General features: G+C 44.1%; 1 protein-coding gene across 2 annotated transcripts in view; it reads left to right on the top strand.

Moving 5' to 3' along the window:
* Positions 1–15,847, top strand: part of CAMKMT (calmodulin-lysine N-methyltransferase) — a 381,932-nt gene extending 366,085 nt beyond the window's left edge. Inside the window, exons 10-11 of one of the 2 annotated variants that reach the window (XM_040623516.1) lie at positions 9,446–9,577; positions 15,293–15,847. In XM_040623516.1, coding sequence (XP_040479450.1) covers positions 9,446–9,577; positions 15,293–15,370 — 210 coding nt within the window. In that variant the 3' untranslated portion in view covers positions 15,371–15,847. The remainder of the gene's footprint in view (positions 1–9,445; positions 9,578–15,292) is intronic. The other variant, XM_040623517.1, reaches the window with a different exon arrangement.
* Positions 15,848–21,013: the final 5,166 nt, after the last annotated feature.

Raw genomic sequence — 21,013 nt, 5'->3', positions numbered from 1 at the left:
ATGCAGTCTAAGACAGAAACTCATATTTATCTGAGAAAGGACTGCATTGTGTGTGTGTGTGTGTGTGTGTGTGTAAAGTATTTTCTGAAGTTTTGTTTCGAAAGTCTTTTTCAGAAGGTTTTCTCTAGTCTTCTGACCTCAGTGAGACTTACAGACTAATACCTTTCAATCTTTCTTTTATATCTTTTTCACATTGAAGGTTCCCAGAGCAATTTGATAATCGTCCTTTGCCTTACACTGTTGCTTTTTATTTTGTTATCTCTGTATAGCTCAGAAACTTTAAATAGGCCTCTCAGAGGAGTAACCACAGCTTGGTAAGTGGTAATCAATTAAATTAAATTGGCCTTCTCAATTCCCCCTGTGAGGTGGGTAGCAGGACTTGAGGCAAGGAAGGGGCATGCTCCAAGCTATTGATGGCTGCAGCCATGGTTGAGTGAGCAGCCCAAGTTGAGGGTAGAAGAAGGAACTGGGGGCCTGTTCATCCCCTCTGTTAGCCTTGGGAGTTTCTTGTGAGCATTTGCAAGGTCAGGATTTTCAGAGAGGGCACAGAGATTCTTGGATGTAAAGGCCACTGTGAAAAATGTATCGTACATACATACAATGCTTTCAAGGACTCCTGGATCTCACACAGCACAAACAGTACTTCACCAACACCCTCCAAAGCCTATTTGTGGCAAATACTCCATTTTGCAGAAATTTGCATGGTTTGCCTAGGATCCGTTGTAAATCACTCAAAAGATTTACACTAGAGAACTGTCCTGGCTGTGAATAGTCCCAAATGCAGATTGGACTGGAATCTCTAGCAGCTCTCCTGTATCCTTTATTAACCCTGAGCCTTGCCTGAAGTGTGGCTCCACATGGCCGCCCTCCCAGTGACAGCTGATACTCACCCTTAGCCGGGAGAAGGATGAGGCAGGGCTCTGGGGTAGGTGGTACTTGCTCATTCTATGTGAGGAGCGGGGAGGCCGTCAGAGGGTCCTGCCTGAACTGCAGCATTCGAAATGGGAGTAGGTGCCCACGCTTGGGCCCCTCGTGGGATGGCTGAGGCACAAGGCTGCCAGGTATTCTAGCCTAGGGTGTCCGAGACCCACTGTAAGAGAAGAGCTCCAAGCTGTGAGTGGCACATGGGTATCCTGAAATGACTGCTCAGGAATCTCATCCCCATCGGGAGCTCTGGAGAGGCAGAGCACTCGCGCTCCCAGGGCCTCTACCAGGTGGGCCATAGAAGGGTCCCATAGGCTTGGCAGTGACCACCAGCAGCTCCATCTCCCATGTCAGTGGGCAGAAGGGTTCCCAGAGCTGCAGGTAACCAGAGCAAAAACTGAACCCTTCCCCTTCTAAGCTCTCAGGACTGGCTGTTCTGCTTCCAGGGGCTCTCCCCCTGCTAGTGTCTGTGTTGTGGAACTCACAGTCCAAGACTAAGGTAACATTCAAGGTTTACTCCATTACAGTTAGAGCTGCTTTTACCGTTCTCTTGAGCCCAAGACGACTCCTCCATGGTCTGTGGCCCTGGTGCTGTAGGTGCCACAGGACGCCCACAAAGAAACAACTTGAGGGGCTGCATTGGTGGATCCTGAGTTCTTGGTGATTCAAGGCTCAGTGAGTTCAATGGGAGATAGAGCACGTTCTCAGGGTGCTCTTCAGCCAAATGCTTCAGGTTCACAGGAGGGCCCCAGTGTCTGCAGGTATTGTGGAGGGTGAAAGAGTCAGAAATATCTGCATACAAAACCCAAGTCGGCTCTCGTGATCAAGGCTCTCTGAGTCTGAGTTTCATTACATCAGGGTGGGGGAGGAATAAGTCCTACCTCTGGGCTGATGTGAAATAGTTACCTACGTAAATGCCTAGCACCGCGCCTGGCACACAAGACGCACTCCAGAATGAAAACTGCTTCTAATTTACTGCTGTCTTGGCTTGTCAGGGTTAATCCACATGAGACGCTGGTCCAAAGGGACCTTGGCCTGGCTGACAGGAGGGCTGAACTCCAGTCCCCAATAGCACTAGTAGGCTCTGGAACTACCTCTCTCACCCTGTTTTCTCCTAAACCCTCCTTATGGAGGGAAGGTATGCTTGGACCCTGGACTCTGAAAGCTTAAGGTTCAGATCTGGACTCTGCCACTTACTGGGCTCATCTCATGAAGCCTCCGTTCCCCATTGTAAAAGGGGGAGGGAACAAGCCAGTGCATCGGAAAGCTTTAGCACCTAACTGGCTCTGAATCTGTATTAGGTCTTGTCACCTTGAAGAAGACCCAGAGAGACTTTCTGACCATGATGGGTACAGAATACAGGGGGCATCTTCCTTGCAGAAATGCTGGTGGGAGGGGGGACACCATTCTCTGAACACAAACTTTGGTGACTTCTGCACACAGCTGGCCATGCTGCGTGTTCGCTGCACCCATGTTCTGCATGCCTGCATCAGCTCCCTCATTGGTCCCAGGAGGACCGCCTACCTGGATGGCTATGACACTTTTTACTGCAGACAGAGCGGGAGGAGAGGGATTACTGCTAGCAGGCAAGAACAAGAGGTTTCAGGTGGCAGGCGGTGGGAACTCCGCCATTTTGGGGTGTGTGGTTGCTCGATGGCAGCTAAGACAAATCAGTGGTCTGGAGTCATGCAACCCAGTCACCAAAAAAAGGTAGATGGAGAGGAGGAATTTTCCTGCTTTTCTGTTCTTGTAACGGGGTCACGAGTGAGGGGGACAGACTCCAGAGAAAGCCTAGCCACCAAGGTGGGCTCCTGGCTTGGCTTAGATCCTCAGCCAGATGGGCACCTGTGGCTGCAAAGTCACTACAGGAAGCCCCAAATTTCAGCAGGAAGTGTTTGCCACCGGCCCCAAACGGAAACTTTCCTCGACTTATTGGTTGAGAGTAGCTGTGAAACACTTGACTCTGGCCAGAATACTACAAGGAACTCTCTAGCAAACTCAAAAGGTAAAAAAGAAAAGAATAGATACTAAAAAGGAATGAAGTCAGCAAAATTTACTTATTCCAAGAAGCAACGTTTCCCCACCACCCCTCCAGCCCCCCCCAACCTTTTTCCCTCCCATGTTGCTGATGATTGACAGGTGACCCCCTGCTGTTGTGTTCTTTAAAGAACATCAACACTGTCTGATATCAGAGGGCCAGAATGTAATTTAAAATACAGCCATGGCAACCTTCAAGTTGAACTTCAGCCTGGAAATGACAACCAACAAATAGTATCCACTAGTATTCCTCTGAAATGGCTTTCCGTGCAGGGAAGGCCACCAAGCCAGCTAGACAGTGCGAATTTACTCAGAACCACAAAGAGATGGATGGAGAAGCAGTGTTGGCAGCTCTCCAGCTGGTTGCTGGTCACCAATTGTCAAGCATTCAAAAATATCACCTTGGAATTCATTTAACCTTTAGAAACTGGCCCAAACTAACTGCCACATTCCTGGAGTCCCACCTGTATGCAAGGAGTGACTTTTTAAAATCCAGCATCTCTGCACACATCTGTACGAGCCTCTGGTTTTGCTTATGTCAGGGAAATGCCTTGTTAGCGTGGGCTCAGGGCAGTGAACGGAGATGGTGCTAGTGGGTCCCTCTGTTCCTGTCCGCTTGCTGGGTCCGAGGCTCAACAAACCCTCCCTTGTTCGTGGTGAGAATCCATGTTCAGCCACACCTGCCTCTCGAGGTCGTGGGAATAGAGAGCCCCAGATGGTTTTAAGACCCTCAGGGCAGGGGGCTAGAAGTTCCAGCTAGCTCTAGTTCTTTCCTGAAATCTACCCAGGTGCTTATTCAGCATGTGTGGTACTGAGTCTCTGCCCCCAAAGAATTTATAATCTGATTGTGGAAATGTACCACGCACACGCACACGCACACACACAGGTAGAATCACAGTGCACAGTGCAAAAACGGCTTACGACAGCCCAGCCCTGGGTCATAGTGTGGTGCCGTTTTTATTTGTTTTGACAATCTTTCTAATTATACCTTCAGTAGAATGGGAGATACTCAAGGGTTTGGACTCTGTCTTGATGCAACAAGCATTTGCTGGGAAACCACTCGCTATCTGGCACTGTGCTGGGAATGGGAGGTGTGGGGATAAATATGAATCATGACCGCCAGGAGAACTCCGTTTAGTGGGGCGGATTGGTGCCTGGGCTACCAGGAATTACAGTGCAATGTGATGGGTACACCAGAAAGAGTGACTCACTGCCGAAGAAAGGTTTCTCTGCAGGCAGTGGCATTTGACTTTGGTGCTGAATAGTAAGAAGGGCATTCTAAGCTTCAGGGAAGGGGACTAGAAGGGACTAGCATCCCTGGTGGAGGAAATGGTGCTCACAGGTACAGAGCATGAAAAAGCAGGTTGTGTTTCAGGATCAACAAGAGAAGTTTGTTCTGGCTGGAGTGTGAGAATCTGTGTGGTTTGGGGGTTAGGGTTGGGAGGGGCAGGAGGCGAGGTGAAAGAGTTAGTTTGGGGTGGCATTTTATGAAAGGCTGAGGACACGATCCGAAGAGACTGAGTTTTATTATATGGGTAATAGCCACTGAAAGTGTTTGAGCAGTGGTATAGTCAGATGCGGGTTCTAGAAAGATCAGACTGGCCAGCATAGAGACTGCAGTAGAGTAAGAGAGAGCTTGAAAGCAGTAAAGCTCCTCAGGGAACCATCGTGGACCAGCTTGTGCATAGAATCGTCTAGTTAGGAGATAGTGAAGATCTGAAGATGGAGAAGAGGGAACTGAGCGGACATTCACTGAGGAGTTCATTCAGCAGACATTTACTGGGTGCCTCTCGATGGCCAGGCGCTGTGCTAGGATCTGGGGACAGAGGAAGCTACAGCGTGATCCTGCCCTGAAGGAGCTCTCGGTCTAGCGTGAGAGGCAAACAAGCGAGCAGTTACCTGACAGTGTGTTAAGGAGACAGCAGCGGTGTGGGTGAGCCACGGAAGTGGAGAGCAAAGTGCCTGGCAGGGTGGAGGCACAGCATAGAGGCCAGGGGTGGTCAGCAAGGGCATCCCAGAGACAGGGTGTCTAATCTGGGTGCTGAAGAATGAGTAGGGTTCACCAGGCCAACAAAGAACCAGGACTAAGAGCAGCATTTCACCCAAGGGAATGTTTGTTAAGTTTGCAGACATGTGGGGTCCATGAAAGAACAGATTGGGGGACTGCAGTGAGTTTGGCCTATCTGGAACTCAAAGTGGGGGAGTGGCCAGAGCCAGGGCTGCAGATATATGCGCGTGTCAGGTCGGGCTGGGCTTTGCCTGCCTTCCCAGAAAGGTGGGACCCATGTCAGTGGTTTTCAGACCCTTGTTAAATGGCAGAAACCTTTGGTCAAAATAGTTTTAGCCATCGTCACCCCAATTATAAAATGGATAAAAGCAAAGCAGCTATAGCTAAGTGGGATGTGATATTAGCACTTCCTCTCTTGGTCTCTTTTTTTACCCTCCCAGGTCACCTGGAAGCAACTCGAACATAGTCTGAAAATCATGTATGGCAGGTGACAATGATTCAGGTTGGGGGGGGGGTTTACAGGCAATGCCATGATTTCCTGGTTTCCAGCTTCATTTTAAAGGTGAAGGGTGTGGAAATGCTTGGTCCCTAGTAGGTACTCAGTGTGGGAGGGGGAAGGAGTTTGGGGCCAAAGGTACCGAGTTCCACTGTAGACAGAATAGGGTAAAAGTACTTGCAGAACGTCCCCATGGAGAGACCTAGTAGGCACCTGAAAACATGGGTGGGCCTCGGACTACGGTAAATGCTCTAGATACATACTCAGGAGTATTGATGTATCAGTGAGAACTGAAGTCATGGACTTCGGTACAATTGCCTCGAATTTTACAGAACAGGGAGAGAAAGTAGGCAGAGCGCTGGGGATGGCTGACAATCAAGGGGCAGGTGGAGAAGCCAGGGAAGGGGGTTGAGAGAGACATCGGGGAGGAAGCAGGCAAAGGCGGCATCTCAGAAACCAGGTAAAGAAAAAATAAACATAAGCTTAAACATGTAATTGGTATTTAATAGTTGGTTGCCTGGAAATGAAACAGGAATAAAGGCATTTCACTGGCATAGCATATTCCTTTTAAAAGAAATCTGAAGCATACTTATTTTTTCCAGAAGTACACACCCTTTAATATATGAGTATAGATTAGTCTAGCAAAATAACAACAACTGAGCTCACGACGTAAACAATATCATTGCTGTTTAGTGGAACTACTCCTCTCTCCTCTCCAGGGATAAATGAATTCTCTCAGATTTCTGCCCATCAGTCAAAATTTTACGTTCAATTGAGTGTTCATTCTGAGTTTAAGATGATTCTATGACTTCAAATGCCTAGAAAGTTGGGCTTTGGTAAATTGAAAATAATTTTTCTAAAGTGATGGGCTAATTTGAAATCGATATTTTTTTTTCTTGTTTTGATTTTTGCAGCCTAAATTGTAAGGCGTATTTCTCTTGATTGTACCAGTGTCCTGCTCCACTGGGGACACGGGGAATTCTAAAGCCATTCCTTATGGGGTGGATGCTGGCACTCAGTGGCTGTTTATTGAATGAATGGATGATGTACTATTGTCCCTCCTAAATATTGATCCGCATCTCAAAGGTGTCTGTATTCAATGAAATGAAAAAGAAAACATTTTAAAACCCATAGCTGAGTAATTAGAGATTAAAACTACTGCTCACTCTTTCTCTTTGTTGTGGGTACAGTGTTGTGCACAGAATGCTGCCCTCTGAAATCCCATCAGGGCTACTGACTCTGTAAAAGCTTCTTTGCAGAAAATCTTTTCTGAAGAATAAGCAATAGAATGTGGCCTTCGAATTCCCAAAGACGTGCCTTTCTCAAATTATTTCAACATCTGGATTTAGTTTATTCTCTCAATAAGTACTGATGGAGAGTCAGCTACATGCTAGGCACTGGGAAAATGTGGTGAATAAAACATGAGAAGATCCTATTGTCACGGAGCATGCACTCCAGCCGAAGGAGACCAGCGATCACAAACAAGGATGTAATTGTGTTAGTGGTGATGAAAGCCCAGGACGAAAGTAAAGGGGGGGAGGGGGTGAAAGTGATGGGAAGCAGCTGCTGTTCTAGAGGGTGGTTAGGGAAGGACAGGTAAGCTAGAAGAAGACCTGAGAATGTCTGGGTGGAGGTGGCTGCCATATGCTTAGCTGGGTTGCCCTACAGCTCACCCCGACCCCAACAAGGGGTTGGGGGTGTGGGGAACATGGACTCATAAATGTAAACACCAGCCCGGCCAAGAGCCCTGTAGCCCTGTAAACATAATGATACCTAGCTTAGGTAATAGCTACTAAAAACCAACTCTTCAATCATAACTGTAAGACAATTTTTGCAGGTGACTTTAAAATAAAACAACTTCCATTATTCAAAAATCCAGAATGGCAATCAGCTCTTAAAAATGACCAAAATGACCTACTAGTATTCCCTCTTTTTTTTTTTTAACGGAGACTTTTGCTCCCCTGCCGAGACCGTGTATTATATCTAGTTTCACATCAAAATGAATTTTTGCTGCTAAGTTTGAAAAACGCCTGAAAATAGCAATTAATATTGGAAAAGCTGACAGAACCTTAAGTGTAGTGGCGTGATTGGTGCTGCTATAATTATGTGCCTGAGTGTGTGCACGTCTGTGTAAACACAGTATGAAAACACACTTGATGTCCAGGACACTGCATTTTCTTGCAGGTAAATGACGGGAAAAGAGGGAGAGGGAGAGAGACCAGATAAAATCTTTCCTTCACTGTTAAGTGGTGGAGATGTTCCTCGTCTTACATCTACATAACCTTGCCTTTCCAATTATTTTCACATTCATCACCTCATATGATCCTCATGACTTGCTGAGCTGGGGTTGGGGGGGCAGGCTTTGTTCTTCCCATTCGGTGAGGGAGAAACCTTGATGGCTTAGCTGGGGTGACTGAGGAGATCAGATTATGTCATCCCCAAGGTCCTTCTAGCTCAACAGTTCTATGGCTTTTTTTTTCTTTCTAATTTTCCTGAGGTGACAGCTATGTAATGGTGGAGACTTTTAAAGCCCAGAACCCTTTCTGCCACACATTCCTCCTCATATTCTTCAAAGCCTTCGATGCATGTGTAATTATCTGTAAAATGTAATGTCTACTGCACAAGGTCATTGAGAAAATGGTTGATGGGATGAAAGGGAAGGTTCATGAAGCACCTCGCACAGTGGTAGCTATTATTATTATTATTATTATTATTATTATTATTGCCATCACTATTACTAATAAGGAGGCAATGAGGTGGGGTGGAAAGAGCGTCAGCATTGGAGGCAGGTATATTTCCAGTCATTTGCCGGTTGTGTCATCTTGGTCAACTATTCAACCGTCCAGAGCATCCTGTAAAATGGAGCTGATGATACCTACATTGTTAGGGGGCTTGAAGAGTCAATGAGACAATAGAGCTCCCATCCCAGAGCCTGACATGCACCGGGTGCTCAATAAATCGTCGGCAATCATATATGAGAAACTGGGATATGTTTTCATGAGTCCCTCAAAACCTGCAGTGGCATTTCATAGAGTGAGGCATAACCTTGAAGTCAACGGAAGCCTATAGTCATCTTTTAAACAAAAAGAAGATTCTGAAGTTTAGCTGTTCTGTGCATGTCTCAGAGGACCAGGAAAAGTCCGCATGCACCCAGGAGTTAGCAAATGGACATCGTGGAGTTTCATGTCCAGTGGTCTTCTGGAGTCCGGTATATAGCTTATTCAAGTCCATCCATTCTCCCCACTGCAACAAACTCGTGAGGTTGTGCAGTTTATTTAGAAAAGCCTGTTTACCCTCATTATACCACTTTCTTTGAAAAGCAATCATTTGAGTACTGTGAGGAGCTGCTTGGCTCTAATGATGACTATTATGAAGGATTCAATGAAGTTGGAAACCAAGATCCTGGAGCCTTGTCTCTGACAGCATGGTCACAGAAAAGGCTGGTGGCAGCACGGAAACATGAAAATTCTCTAATCGAGATTGCAGTTACTTGTCTCTGTGGAGGATTTCTTGGTATTGAATTTCCAGGGTACAATAAACTAACATCTCTAAGCATCGGTTGCCACATGCTCCAGAGCTGTGTTGGGGACACGTTGGCAAGAGCTAAGGAGTCTCCAGGTGGGTGGCACTGCTGTGGACCAGCTACTCTAAAAGCTAGTTGATAGTTTGAACCACTGGACCCAAGAGAGGTGTGCGTTGGGCAGAATACCAACTTCAAACCGTGTTTTGTTTGTTACATGCATGATTTGGAAAGGATAAAACATAGCAACATTTGAATAGGAAATATACATATTTTTGCTTACTTGATGTATATCTATCCTTAAAATGATTCTCCCTGTGGATGTCCATCCTGTGTGGATGTCTCAAGAACAATCGTGTTTCCTACCTGAGAGCAAGACATTAAATGCGTTACCCAGTATTTGTTACGTTTGGTTGCTTTCCAGTTTTTAAATGTGTGAATTTCCTTTTTAATGTTCTAGGGGAAAGCAATGGTATTCGCCCCACGCCGAGGGAATACTTTAAACCAGTTTTGCAATCTAGCTGAAAACGCTGATTTCTCTATCCAAAGACATGAAAATTATGATGAACACATTTCAAACTTCCACTCCAAGGTTAGTTTTCTGCTTGTGTTAGATAACACTTTAATCCGCGTTGCATTTTGAAGAGATCATGGTCTTTTTGGCAGGTAACCTAAATATTTGATTAAAGTACTCCTTAGGTGTGCTGCTTCTGAACAGCCATTTGTATCTGATTATTTTGTGTGGTAAAGCCATCTTTTATCTTTGCATGTCTAGAAGGATTTTACAGAAACCATTCCTGTTTACTCCTTTCTCTGAAACAAACTAATCTTTTCATTCATAATAGACTAATTTGTAGGATGCAGGGGAGGTGGCATAGAATGACTGATAAACAAGCATTTATATTTTAATGAAAAACCTTCGGCTTTTAAGTAGGTTAAATGCTCAGCTGCACTGAAATAAATAGAAGGTGAATGTCTAATTGTATCATGTGGGACTGTAAATCTTTATCTCTGCTTGCTTTATGGCTGGGTCAGTTGGCAGTTTGAGACTGTTAAATCTCATACAGAATTTCACAGTTGTGGGGTTATATGTCAGATCGAGGAGCAACAAGATTTAGGTCAAAAGCACTTATCTGAGAGTGATTTCTAAGCTTGCTTACATAAAGCAATGTTATCAGCCTTTTTATTATTTATAGGTATAGAGCAATATAGGACACTGAGAGGCAAGCGTTCCACTGAAAACTTGTTAGGAGTCTCACCTTTGCTAATACATATCACACTTACTAGTATAACATATATTACTTCTGTAATTTTGTGCCTTACAGAAATCTCCCTTCTCTGAGCTAGTGTGACCTTGGCAAAAGACTTTGAACTTGTCATGATTTTACAAGTTGCGAATGCAGGGAAGTAAAGACCTGACCTTAATTTTCTCCTGGGAAAATGGGAATAGCATTCTTTATTACCCAGGACTATGATTTAGAAGTATATTGACATTTGAAAAATTATATGCAAAGTGGATCTGATCTTCAGGCAAGAGAAAGAAAATCCTCACTTTGTGGAGATGGGGTCACTCTTTTGGGGTCTCTAAGGTCTCGGCCTCCCCCCACCCGGGGGGGGGGGGACAATGATGCTTGGTGAACTGAAAGGGTTAAATCATCTCCTCTGATGGTGGGATTGCCCTTCGCTTACAGTTAGAAAATAAAAAGAGAATGGCCTGTTACTCAAATCTTGCCTGCCCCTCTAGAATGAGGCTTTCCCTTTTGCAACCCCGCCCCAGAATAAAAGGAAAGGCTCTGAGGGCTTTACCTGGCAGGGGAAGATTCTCTCCTGGGTCAGGCTAGAGCTACAGGGATCGGATGATGGCTGCTTCGATGCCATCCATGCCTTTCACCTTCCCCCTAGAACAACAAATGCTTTCAGTTTCTCAATCACAGATCAGGAGAGCAAAGGCAAGAGTTTTTCCACCGGCTGAGATGTTCAGCGTTGTGCCTGATACCCTTCTTCTCCTCCCTGCAAGATTGGAGGTGTGTTGGGACATGCGAGTCCTTAGTGGCCACCTCTCCTTTGTCTAGAACTTAGGATTGTCAGTGGCTAGGGGACAGCAACTTCCTCTTTGTATCTCCAATGCAGTTCGCTACCCCGCTAAGCAGAGCGCCTTCCATAGATCGATAAACATGCCTCTTGCATTTATATTGTGCAACATACCCACAGTTAGTACTCCGTAAATAATCGGGGACTGATGGGTCCCACAGAAGTAAATCTTCGTAAATAACTAGGTGGCCTTAGTTTTTAATCTCTTCATAGTTGCTTAAAAGTTCCATTCTCCACTTTGCTGACACTGGACTAAGAAAACGGTTTCCCTCCTCTTTAGGTTGTGAGGGGTGAGAGTTGCCTTTGGTTCTCAGGAAGTGGATCTGCCAGGGGAATATTCTGCAGGGTTGGGGCACCCTAAGTAAATGGGACAAACATGAACCCACGATGTGTATTTTTAACGGCGGGGGGCAGAGGGGGGCGGTTGCAGCTGGTCTGGCGTTCTCCTGCTTCTAGCAAGAGAGTGCCTCTTGTCCCTTCTGTACCAGAAGCATAGATTGCCCGGCTCTCCTGCCCCAGCCCTGGGGATAGCTGCCACGACCCAACTCCGGCTCGCACGCACGTGGAGGTCTCCTTTGCAACAGCAGGATGCCTGGGAGAGGGCCGCGGGCCAAGGTGGGGGTGGAGGGTGGGGAGCGGGGAGCGCCCCTGCGCCTCGCCGAGACCCAGTGCTCCTCCCGGGGGCGCCCCCTCGGGGCCCCTGCCCGCCGCCCGCCCGGGGCTCCGGGGACGCGCCGGGGACCGACCGCGCTGCCGCCGGGAACCTCCACCCCGGCCGCTTTTGTTTGCCGCGTGCTAATAGCCAGGGCTTAAAAGTTTTCCATCTTGCACGGCAATCAGCTTTCTTCCTCTCCATCTCTGGCCAAAGCCCCACGGTCCCTGGGCCGAGCCTGCTCGCAAACGGAGGAGCAGCGTTTTCCTTCAGGCTGCGTGTTATCCTCTTAGCCCTACTGTGTTGGAATAGAGCGTAACCAGCTGGAGGACTGTAAGACGCCTGATAATGCCGCTCTTTTCCGCTGTCCCGTCTTAATCTTGTTACACAAATGGTTGTGAAGAGATTCATGAATTTTAATTTTGCCCTCTGCATTAGTGCCTCACGTCACTCATACACAGCTGGCTTCTATGCTGAGTTTTCCACCCCTCCTCTTACGACAGGGGAAAAAATTAGTTACAATCTTGGCAGTAGTGCAAGGTAAAAAAAAAAAAAAATCTACAGATTTAGGCAACCACCCATGAAGCTGATTAACAGTCAGTGATCAGGAGAAACAGCTTTGCCTCTTAAACTTTTCACCTCTCATTGTTAACTGTGAAATTTTATTTCCGTTAAAAAGCAAGCCTGTAATCAAAACGGTGCCATTCTGCACTTTTCTGCCAGTGCTTTTGTTAGATGGTGCCCACACCGTCCGCCAGCGTGCTCAGGAACCAGGCAGCCAAAGGTGTAGTGTGTTTGAAAAACATTGCCTTCTGTCCTTCCAGGCGACGGGGAAGAAAAATAAAACAGTTCCCCTCTCCTTCCCTGTCTTGGTCTCCTCCAGGCTAGGAATCCACGGCCTTGCCCAATGGTGTGGCTCCAAACCTTTAGGATGTTAAGATAAGCAAATTCTTTCCCAAGGTAGAGACCTATCTTAGCGGTTACAGCTAGCTTGACAGTAGCTGATAAAAAAAATACTCTCGTTCATGCAAGTACTCTTTGAGATCTAATTTTACACGCCCCAGTTTTGTTTTTGTTGTTGTTGTTGTTGGTTTGTTTGTTTTAACTTTTGCAAAACCACCGATGTATTTTTTATACTCAGCCGTGAAAACAGGCTTGGGTTCGTTTGTGGAGTCAGTACGTTGTGTTAAAAGCCTGGCCATATTGCACTTCTGCTTATCTATTCAAAATGCCACATTACAAGTGGCTGGTGCTTATAATCTGTGTGGTGTGCTGTTGATAATTGTGGATACTGTAAAGGGTAAACAGTCTGAACTCCACTCCTGCTGCTGTTGCTCGCGCAGCGCCGTGGCGGGGCTGAGCGTGTTACATCCAATTATGAAGTAATGCATAATGCTGCTAATAGCAGCTATATAATTTAGTTCAGTCCTCCAAGACCCTGTTTTAACCTCTGAAATTGAAAAATTGTTTTATTCACAATTTGCTTTTTGTTCATTTTTTTCGAGGTGCTTTTTGATTTCTTAAAATTATAATTATTAATTGAGCAAAGAAGTACAGCCTGGGTAAAGGGAATTATTCTTAAACCACATCACATTCCCTCATGGAAAGCAAGCATTTCCCAACAGCCTCGTGTGTGTCCCAGTGCCCTCACATAACAGACTTGGTTCAGAATGGATCTGCTGCTGGGGTAGAGTAGTGCCTGGGAGGGCTGTCGGGCTGTCGGCTCTTTCCCCATCGCGGGGAAGGGCTCACAGTCGACACCGGGCTGGCCCCTGGCCCCTTCTAGCAAGGAAGCCTCTGCTTTGGCCTCCAGAGGTCAGCACAGAATCCAAGTTAAAAGTGATTTCTAACCCATATTTACAGAAGAATTATTTATCCCACATATTACCTCAGGGACTTTATAAAGAGCTTATTTGAGTCTCTGTATATTAGTGCATTGTGAGTGAGTAGGTCAGCTGACTCACGCTGAGTAATCAACTTTCCCTGATCCCCAATCCCTGAGGAAGAATTGAGCTATCGTGGCCCCCTCTTCCCTCTGTAAAATATTTCAGTGAGCTCCTCCTATCACTGGGGCAACTGGCAACAAAGGTATTTACAGTTGGTAGGTCCTGGTTAGTGGGTTTGGATTGGGAAGTTTGTGAAGCCATTTTCTTGGCTTTTTTTTTTTTTTTTTTAAGAGTGATGTTAAGGGACTGTGTGCTTAGAATTAACACAGTCACGACTTTGGTGGCAACACAAATCCAGAGAATCTTTCTAACGTAGATAACTAATCATCTGTAAACAAAGCAAACTGCATCTAAGAAGACAGAATGCAGTTACTTCAGTGACTATACCAATATTTCTTACAAAAATGGATTAGAAAGTAAAGACGGGGTTGGCTTTCTGTTCCCCAGTGAGAAAGGAAAAGCAGGCTCGTTGCTCCTTGTCCTTAACAGTGAGGGTGTGTCATAGTTTGGGAATATGATTTAGAAGAAACCCCCAAAAATTCAAGGTAATATGCCCCAGACCAATACTAATCCAGGAAAGTATCATGTTGGAGCCATTCATTTAGTTTCGGGGGGAGGGGAAGTAATCTGATTCAAAACAATAGAAGAATTGGGTCCATGCGTGATTAAAAGAAATATCTGTTTTCTGATCCTTATCAATTACAAAATGAATTAACAATTGGCTCAAAAACACCAACTTCAAAAATATTAATTTTGTCTTTATAAATAGCAAATTACTATTTGCTAGGGTAAATATAAATATGGCCGTCAAAATGCTTCTAGCCGAATGAGGAAGAGTACTCTAGCTTTGAGAACTCTGACTGGATTTTAAAATCTACCAAGGAAAGGCCCTCAAAACTTCACTTGAATGGTATGGAAGCTCTAAGTGTTGGACTACCATTTCCTCCTCAGAGAAAAGAATTTTAAAATTATCATTACTATTAAAACCCCTAAGAAGCAGCCAGAGAGCCTTTGAAATGTCTTAGGCCCACTGGGTGTTATATGCAACTAATGAATCATCGAACTTTACATCAAAAACCAGGGATGTACTGTATGGTGACTAACATAATATAATAAAAAAAAATTAAAAAAAAAAAAAAGAAATGTCTTAGGCCTGGAAGCCCGTCTCTCATCCCTCGTGCCCGGGGGGCTGCCAGTCTCCAGATGACCTCAAATGGCCTGCCTGCCTTGTTCCTGGGCCACAGGTGCGGGACAGAGTGGACCAAGAGCAGAAACTTATGCCAAATGGCTGTTCTGGTGCAGATGAGCGAGCCCCCAGCTCTCCCTTCACGGAAGTGCGTCACAGTTCATAGAGGTCACAAATGCAGTCTGGCTATTTATGAGAAAGCACCCTGCCCTCCTCCTCACCCCCACCCCAGGAAAGATTCCAGGTTGATGGATACATAGTCCTATCACGCCAATGCCACTGAGAACTACTTTGCATTGCTTTTTCAAGATTTATTTATCGGAACAGTATATTCAAGTAAGAAGTCTTCATTATACTCAATATTAAAAACTACTGGTAAAAAAATCCTAATCTGAGTCTCCTTACGTTTTTTTGTTCTATGATTGTTTTCAGTTGAAAAAGGAAAAGCAGGACGTCTATGAAGAAAACCTTCATTACCCACTTCTGCTTATTTTAACCAAAAATGGATAGAAGATTAAGCTGCTCAAAAGACGAAAACACCAAGTACACAGGGCATATTTTCACAAAAACAGAAACCTGTGACGGGCGTGATATGCAGCAAGCCGCTGGCTCCCTGAGATCCGTGAGCCCCCACCACTTCTGCCACATTCCACATGCGGGTTATGGGGTCCACCTGTCCTCACCTCATTCCCCAGCCCTCCTGGACTCCTTTCTTCATCTGCTCTTCTGGGACCAAACCTTTGTTCGTCTTTAAATATCTACAAACAGCCTGAGATTTGAATTGGACTTAGGAGAAACCTAAATCTTTTTCCTCCTAATTGAGACAGAATTTCTTTTGGTGATTCCCTCCCCCCCCCCCCTTTTCAAGAAAGATCTTGGTCTTTGTTCTGTTTTGGTGGTGGTACTTTTTCATCTGTAAACACAGCAAACGTCACGATTCTTTCCTGGTTAAAAAAATAAATAAAAGCATATCTTTCTCATCTCCCTCAAATTAATTGTATTAAATCTGCCATCTTTTTTCGCTGTCCCTCTCACTCATTCTCTTTCTCTTTTGAAACAGGATGTTTTTTTCCCTATAGATGTATAAGAAATGACTACATCAGCCCAAAGCCTCATAAACTGACCGTTTGTCCTCTGGACACAATAGCGTGGCCAGCCCTCTGCTCCTCCTCTCCAATTATGTGTGATTAGTCTCAATGTGTTGTGTCAAGGAGGAGGAGTGTGCTGAGTGCTTATTATCTGTTTAGGTACAAGAAGAGCACATTTAGGCTCTGACTATGAATGAAAAGTGAGCCTTTATCGGGGCTCACATCTCACTGCCGCTGTTCTCCAGCCCTCTTTCAAAATAGGTCCTTGCCAGAGAAATTTTGAATAAATCACTGCTAAACTAGATTGCAACCAGGGGGAGTTTTAAAAACTCAATCACACAATTATCTGATGTAAAGGAAGCACATAGTGTTGTATGCTGTGATTCGAGTGTGTCGTAAACATTTAATAGGTGCTACCTAGGATTAAGGGAGAATGACTTTTCTGCAGGGAACCCAAGCATATCCTTGCCTGGTGTATCCACGAGATGCTCTAATGCCTTTTGTGGAAATTCAGATGTTTATCTGTAAGGAATCATCTGGGCCCACTTTAGCAGTAATGTCATTAGTAGGTTAGCTCTGTATTCTCCTATCTTTAGTCGAGGCAGAGCGTGTATTTAGCGGGCTGCAATTAAAGGGATAGGTGGGAGACCGGGGGCAAATCCTTTTGCATGTTAAACAAACTTCACGGTCATAAAAACAGCCACTCTCAAACGTCTTCTCTGCTCACTTCTATCATCAAACAAATTTTTCACCATCAGTTTGCATGTCCTTGTATTCACCACTTTTTCTGCTCCATTAGAGCACCTAGATGGATCTCAGAAGGCATAGGTCAAGTCGCAGTTAGATCATACATTTCTTTCTCACAAAAACTTGAATTGCAATGCCAAGTGATGGGCTAACATCACAATAACAGCAATTTATTCCTCTTTGGATAAAACAGCAGTCTATTCTCAGTGCTAGATAAAGACCGGGGCAGTGCAAACCAGCCATTTAGCTGAGTTCAGCTAGTGGCAGCTCTCCTTTGGCGACTGTATGGGTTGCACACTGGCTTCGTATTTTCTTGTTTAAAAATTAGAATTCGGAATGTCTTAAAAGGCAACAGAGGTAGTTCTATTTATACTGGTGAAAATACAGCAGAAATTATTTCTTCTGTAAAACCTGCCAGACAAAGAAAACCCATCCCTAGAGTAGCACCTGAGATGGTCTGTTCTTTTTCATTTCTTTGAAAATGGAGAGAATATTTTCTTTTTTTTTTTTTCCCCTCTCACGAAAATACATGAATTGGCAAGAATTTAATTTGCATTTGTGTGGCGTGGGTGTAGAAATCTGGCATTTATTTCTTTGGGAGAAATTTTATTTTAAAAAGGTGAGCTAGTAGTCATGTATTTAAAAAAAAAATAGCTGAAAAATGGTATGTACAGTTTCCTAAGCTTGAGAGAGGGTGTAAGAATTGAGCTGCTCTTACCAAGAGCTACCTAATAAAGAAGCATGCTTACTGTGTGATTAAAACCTAGAGGGTCTCCTGTAAAATGCTAAAGGTCTCATCTGCTCTTTATGGGATCCTCACCTAGAACTCTCTCTAGTCCAGGCTCTTTGGAAGTTTGTGAGAAACTCCTGTTATGTATTACTGAAGAATTTAAAAGCGTTTGTATTTTCTCAAATTTTAATGAAAGGCCGGTATTGAGAAGGAACAAAAATACAGCTGCTTTACAAAGTTACCGTCTTCATTTCTTTTGAACTTTATGATTAAGAATTATTTCTATGCATCATTGTTGGGTTATATAATTGCAATTGAAATACCCCCTTCCATAATTATCTATTAGGTAATTATGCATGTGTTTGTTTCAAAAGAAAGCCTGTCCGCTTAGGAAATCATTAGAATTATTATGATATTCCTCTTCTCCATGCACCTGTATCCCCGGATAAAACTCATGATTTTCCTTTATCCTACTAAGTAGATTGGGTTGGATGTAAGAATGTTTCCCATATCACCCATGCTCAGTTCTAATGCAGTGATATGAACAACCACATACAACTTGGTTATAAGAAATATATTTTATTTTATAGCAAGACATATGCTGTGAATTGGGATAAAAGTGCTAGAAAAGACTACCTAAGAGGTTGATGCTATTTTGTATAAATTGTGTATTTTGTTGGCTTTTTGACTGAGCGTGAAAATGTAACTTCCATTAGGGAAGGGTAATTTAGGTGCTCAGTATTCAGCAGAAAACTTGTCGGGGCCATAAAAGCTTTTCTGGCTGGTTCCTCGGGTGTTTTCAGAGAAGAGCTGCCCACCCCTTGCTGATTTTCCCTTTGGCTTCAGTATGGGCTGAATTTACCGTGGCATACCTGTTGAATCCATTTGGGGGATCCAGCAGTTAACTGAGTGAATGGAAGGATTAGTGGCCCTACGGAGCCCTATTTCAACAGCCAGGTGTCTGTCCTGAACTAGTTAACTGCTTTTGACAGTTGGAGAAGCTGGTTTTAATACCATAGGCAGGAGGTTGTTGTGGTGGTCGGTTTGTTGTGGGTTTTTTTTTCTTTCTTCTTCTTCTTCTTCCCGCTACCAAAGTAGAGCATACCTTCTCCTAAGGGTTGGGCTTTTGTTTGTTTATTTGTTTAATAGGAATGCACCGACCCCTTCCCTCAACCCAGCTTCCATGGAGTTGTCTTTATGCTTACTCAGCATTCGACTTGTTTCCAACCCATGTCGAACAATTGGGTGGCATTATCCCACAGGATCTTTTCACTGGACTCTGGTAGCGGAGGGGGCAGGACACCCACACACACACACACATTTAGAAGGAGGCTTTTTAGACCCTCGACTGGGGCTCCGGTTCCCAGATTGCAGGTATACTCCTCACCCCAGATCTAAATCTCCTGAGTTCACACTGCATGAGATGTCATAATTAGGCAGAGTGTATCTCATAGATTAGAAAGATTGATTTGAGAGTCAGGGTCCCCTTAGAAACTGAATTTAGACAGGGGAAGTATGTTTCCCCGAGTGGACTCTTTCCAAATCAGGAAGGAGCTTGTTGGTGTTTGACAAACCATTAAGCCTGAAATGCCACTTTTCATTCTCAGACTTTGTTTTACCCAGGAAGCATACTGCCTAGGCTGTGGCTAAAAGCTCACTGTGCTCTCTGCCCTGGAAGTATGCATTTGGAGGCTATATTTTGCCTTTTTTGTCCCCCCTGACTTTTCAATTAATACATTTTTTTAATAGATAAAACAGATCATACTGTGACTTTTAAAATGTCAACAAGCTTGTAAACAGAAATGTAATAAAATGGCTAATAGGAGATTCAATAGTTAATAGAGGGCCTGAAGTGTGAGCAAATACAGTAGCTGTATATTGGAAAATGTGCAAGTGAAGACGGCTTTAGTATTGCAAACTGAGGAAGAAAATTGTTTTTAATTAGCACCTTCGTAAGAACTGCTGATTAATACTGTTTTGTTTGGTGAAAAGCTTTCAGCTGAGTAATTTGTACAGCCATTACAACAGTTCTGTTAGAACGGCACTCCTGTTGTTAAACACAAACAGCAGATGATAATGGTGGAAGATGAGTTTGTCATGTAACAATTTACCTTATTGAAAAAAGCTTTATATAAAACCCAATACAGTAGGTACCGGCAGAAATCACATATTTTAAATCTTTCCAAAATTGCAGTGTGCCATGCGTGTGTGTGTGTGTGTGTGTGTGTGTGTGTGTGTGTGTTTCAGGGACTAGAAGATTTTATATCATTTATAAAATTATATACACAATTTAAAGGTGGTGTAGCATGGACAGACCACTTTGTTCTGCAGTGTTTTACATCAGAGCAGTAAAGTGGCCGTGTATTCAAACACTTTCTAACTACACAAAGCAGGTTGGAAAATGGAATCCTAATTAAATAATGTTACTCAGATGGAAATTTGCATTGGGATGGGATGTAAGAAGAATTGGTGTTTCTGCCTTAGGTGTGCTTATCACACATAGGATCTTTAAAAAAAAAATCTCTTTCTCAAGGGAAGTTTAATTAACCTTTTTTCTTCCCCCTTTGGAGGTGTTCTAACCCACCAGGGAAAAGAGTGCCCCTACAATGAGACTTGACCAGGGAATCAGAGGCTGATTTCAGTGAATTCCCATCATATGGATATTGCCCTAGCCACATGCGTGGGAACTTTTATTTTTTAAATAAAATGCAATGGTATAGCATATTTGCATTAAAATATTACACTAACCAAGGCTGGTAAGTACTGTAAATTATTGGAGTGGCGTAATAGAGCATGAATTTTTTTTTGTTTTGTTTTTTTTTTAGACAGGCCTTGGGGGTAATAACAAGGGTTGAGGCTCACGACAGTGCCAAATAAGCTTTAGACAGCATAATAGTCTGCAAAGAAAGCCACAGAGCACTAATGTGAAGGAAGAGCTGTCCACCACATGCAGCAAAAATCACCAAAGGTCATTTTATGGTAGCAATTGTGACATAAAATTGGTGGTCATGCTACATGTCTAATACTCAGCACAGCTTTATAAATGATGGGCCCCTAGCGATGGCTGTCATTAAGTGCTTTCATCATAATAAACTTTAAACTGTTGGCTTTATGAATCGCCAGCTAGCTTCAGCTGTTCGTTGGATGGAGCTTGCAGTGCCTTAAGTGTGACAAGACCTATTAGGAATTGCAACCATGTTTCAAGCGTACTTGGCTTCCCCACTCCTGGGGTGATTGCTGCCTATTAAAGGCGTCTGGGAAGATTTTCCTCCAGCAATCTCTGATCAAGAGCTTTTTTGGGCTTTGACCTGCATTTCCTTCAAGACTTTCTCTGAGGAGTTTTATAAGAGCAAAACTCCAGAGGATTTATAGCCACTTCTGATTAATACCTTTCCAGTTTTTCTAGCAACTCTCCCACTGCTGCATAGAGAAAAGCTTTCATTGTTCCTGAGGTGCTTATTTGTGACCTTTTCTCTGCTTCCTGATTCCCTCTAACGTGTTCTCTCAGTGAAATCCTCGGGGTGGAACCAAGACAGTCAGTGAAGTTGTTACAGCTGGAGAGACAGAAGGAAAGAGGGAGGCTTTTAT

Source organism: Ursus maritimus, unplaced genomic scaffold, assembly GCF_017311325.1.
Source record: "Ursus maritimus isolate PB19 unplaced genomic scaffold, ASM1731132v1 scaffold_6, whole genome shotgun sequence".
Classification (NCBI taxonomy): Eukaryota; Metazoa; Chordata; class Mammalia; order Carnivora; family Ursidae; genus Ursus; species Ursus maritimus.
This window is presented reverse-complemented; position numbering and strand designations above follow the sequence as displayed.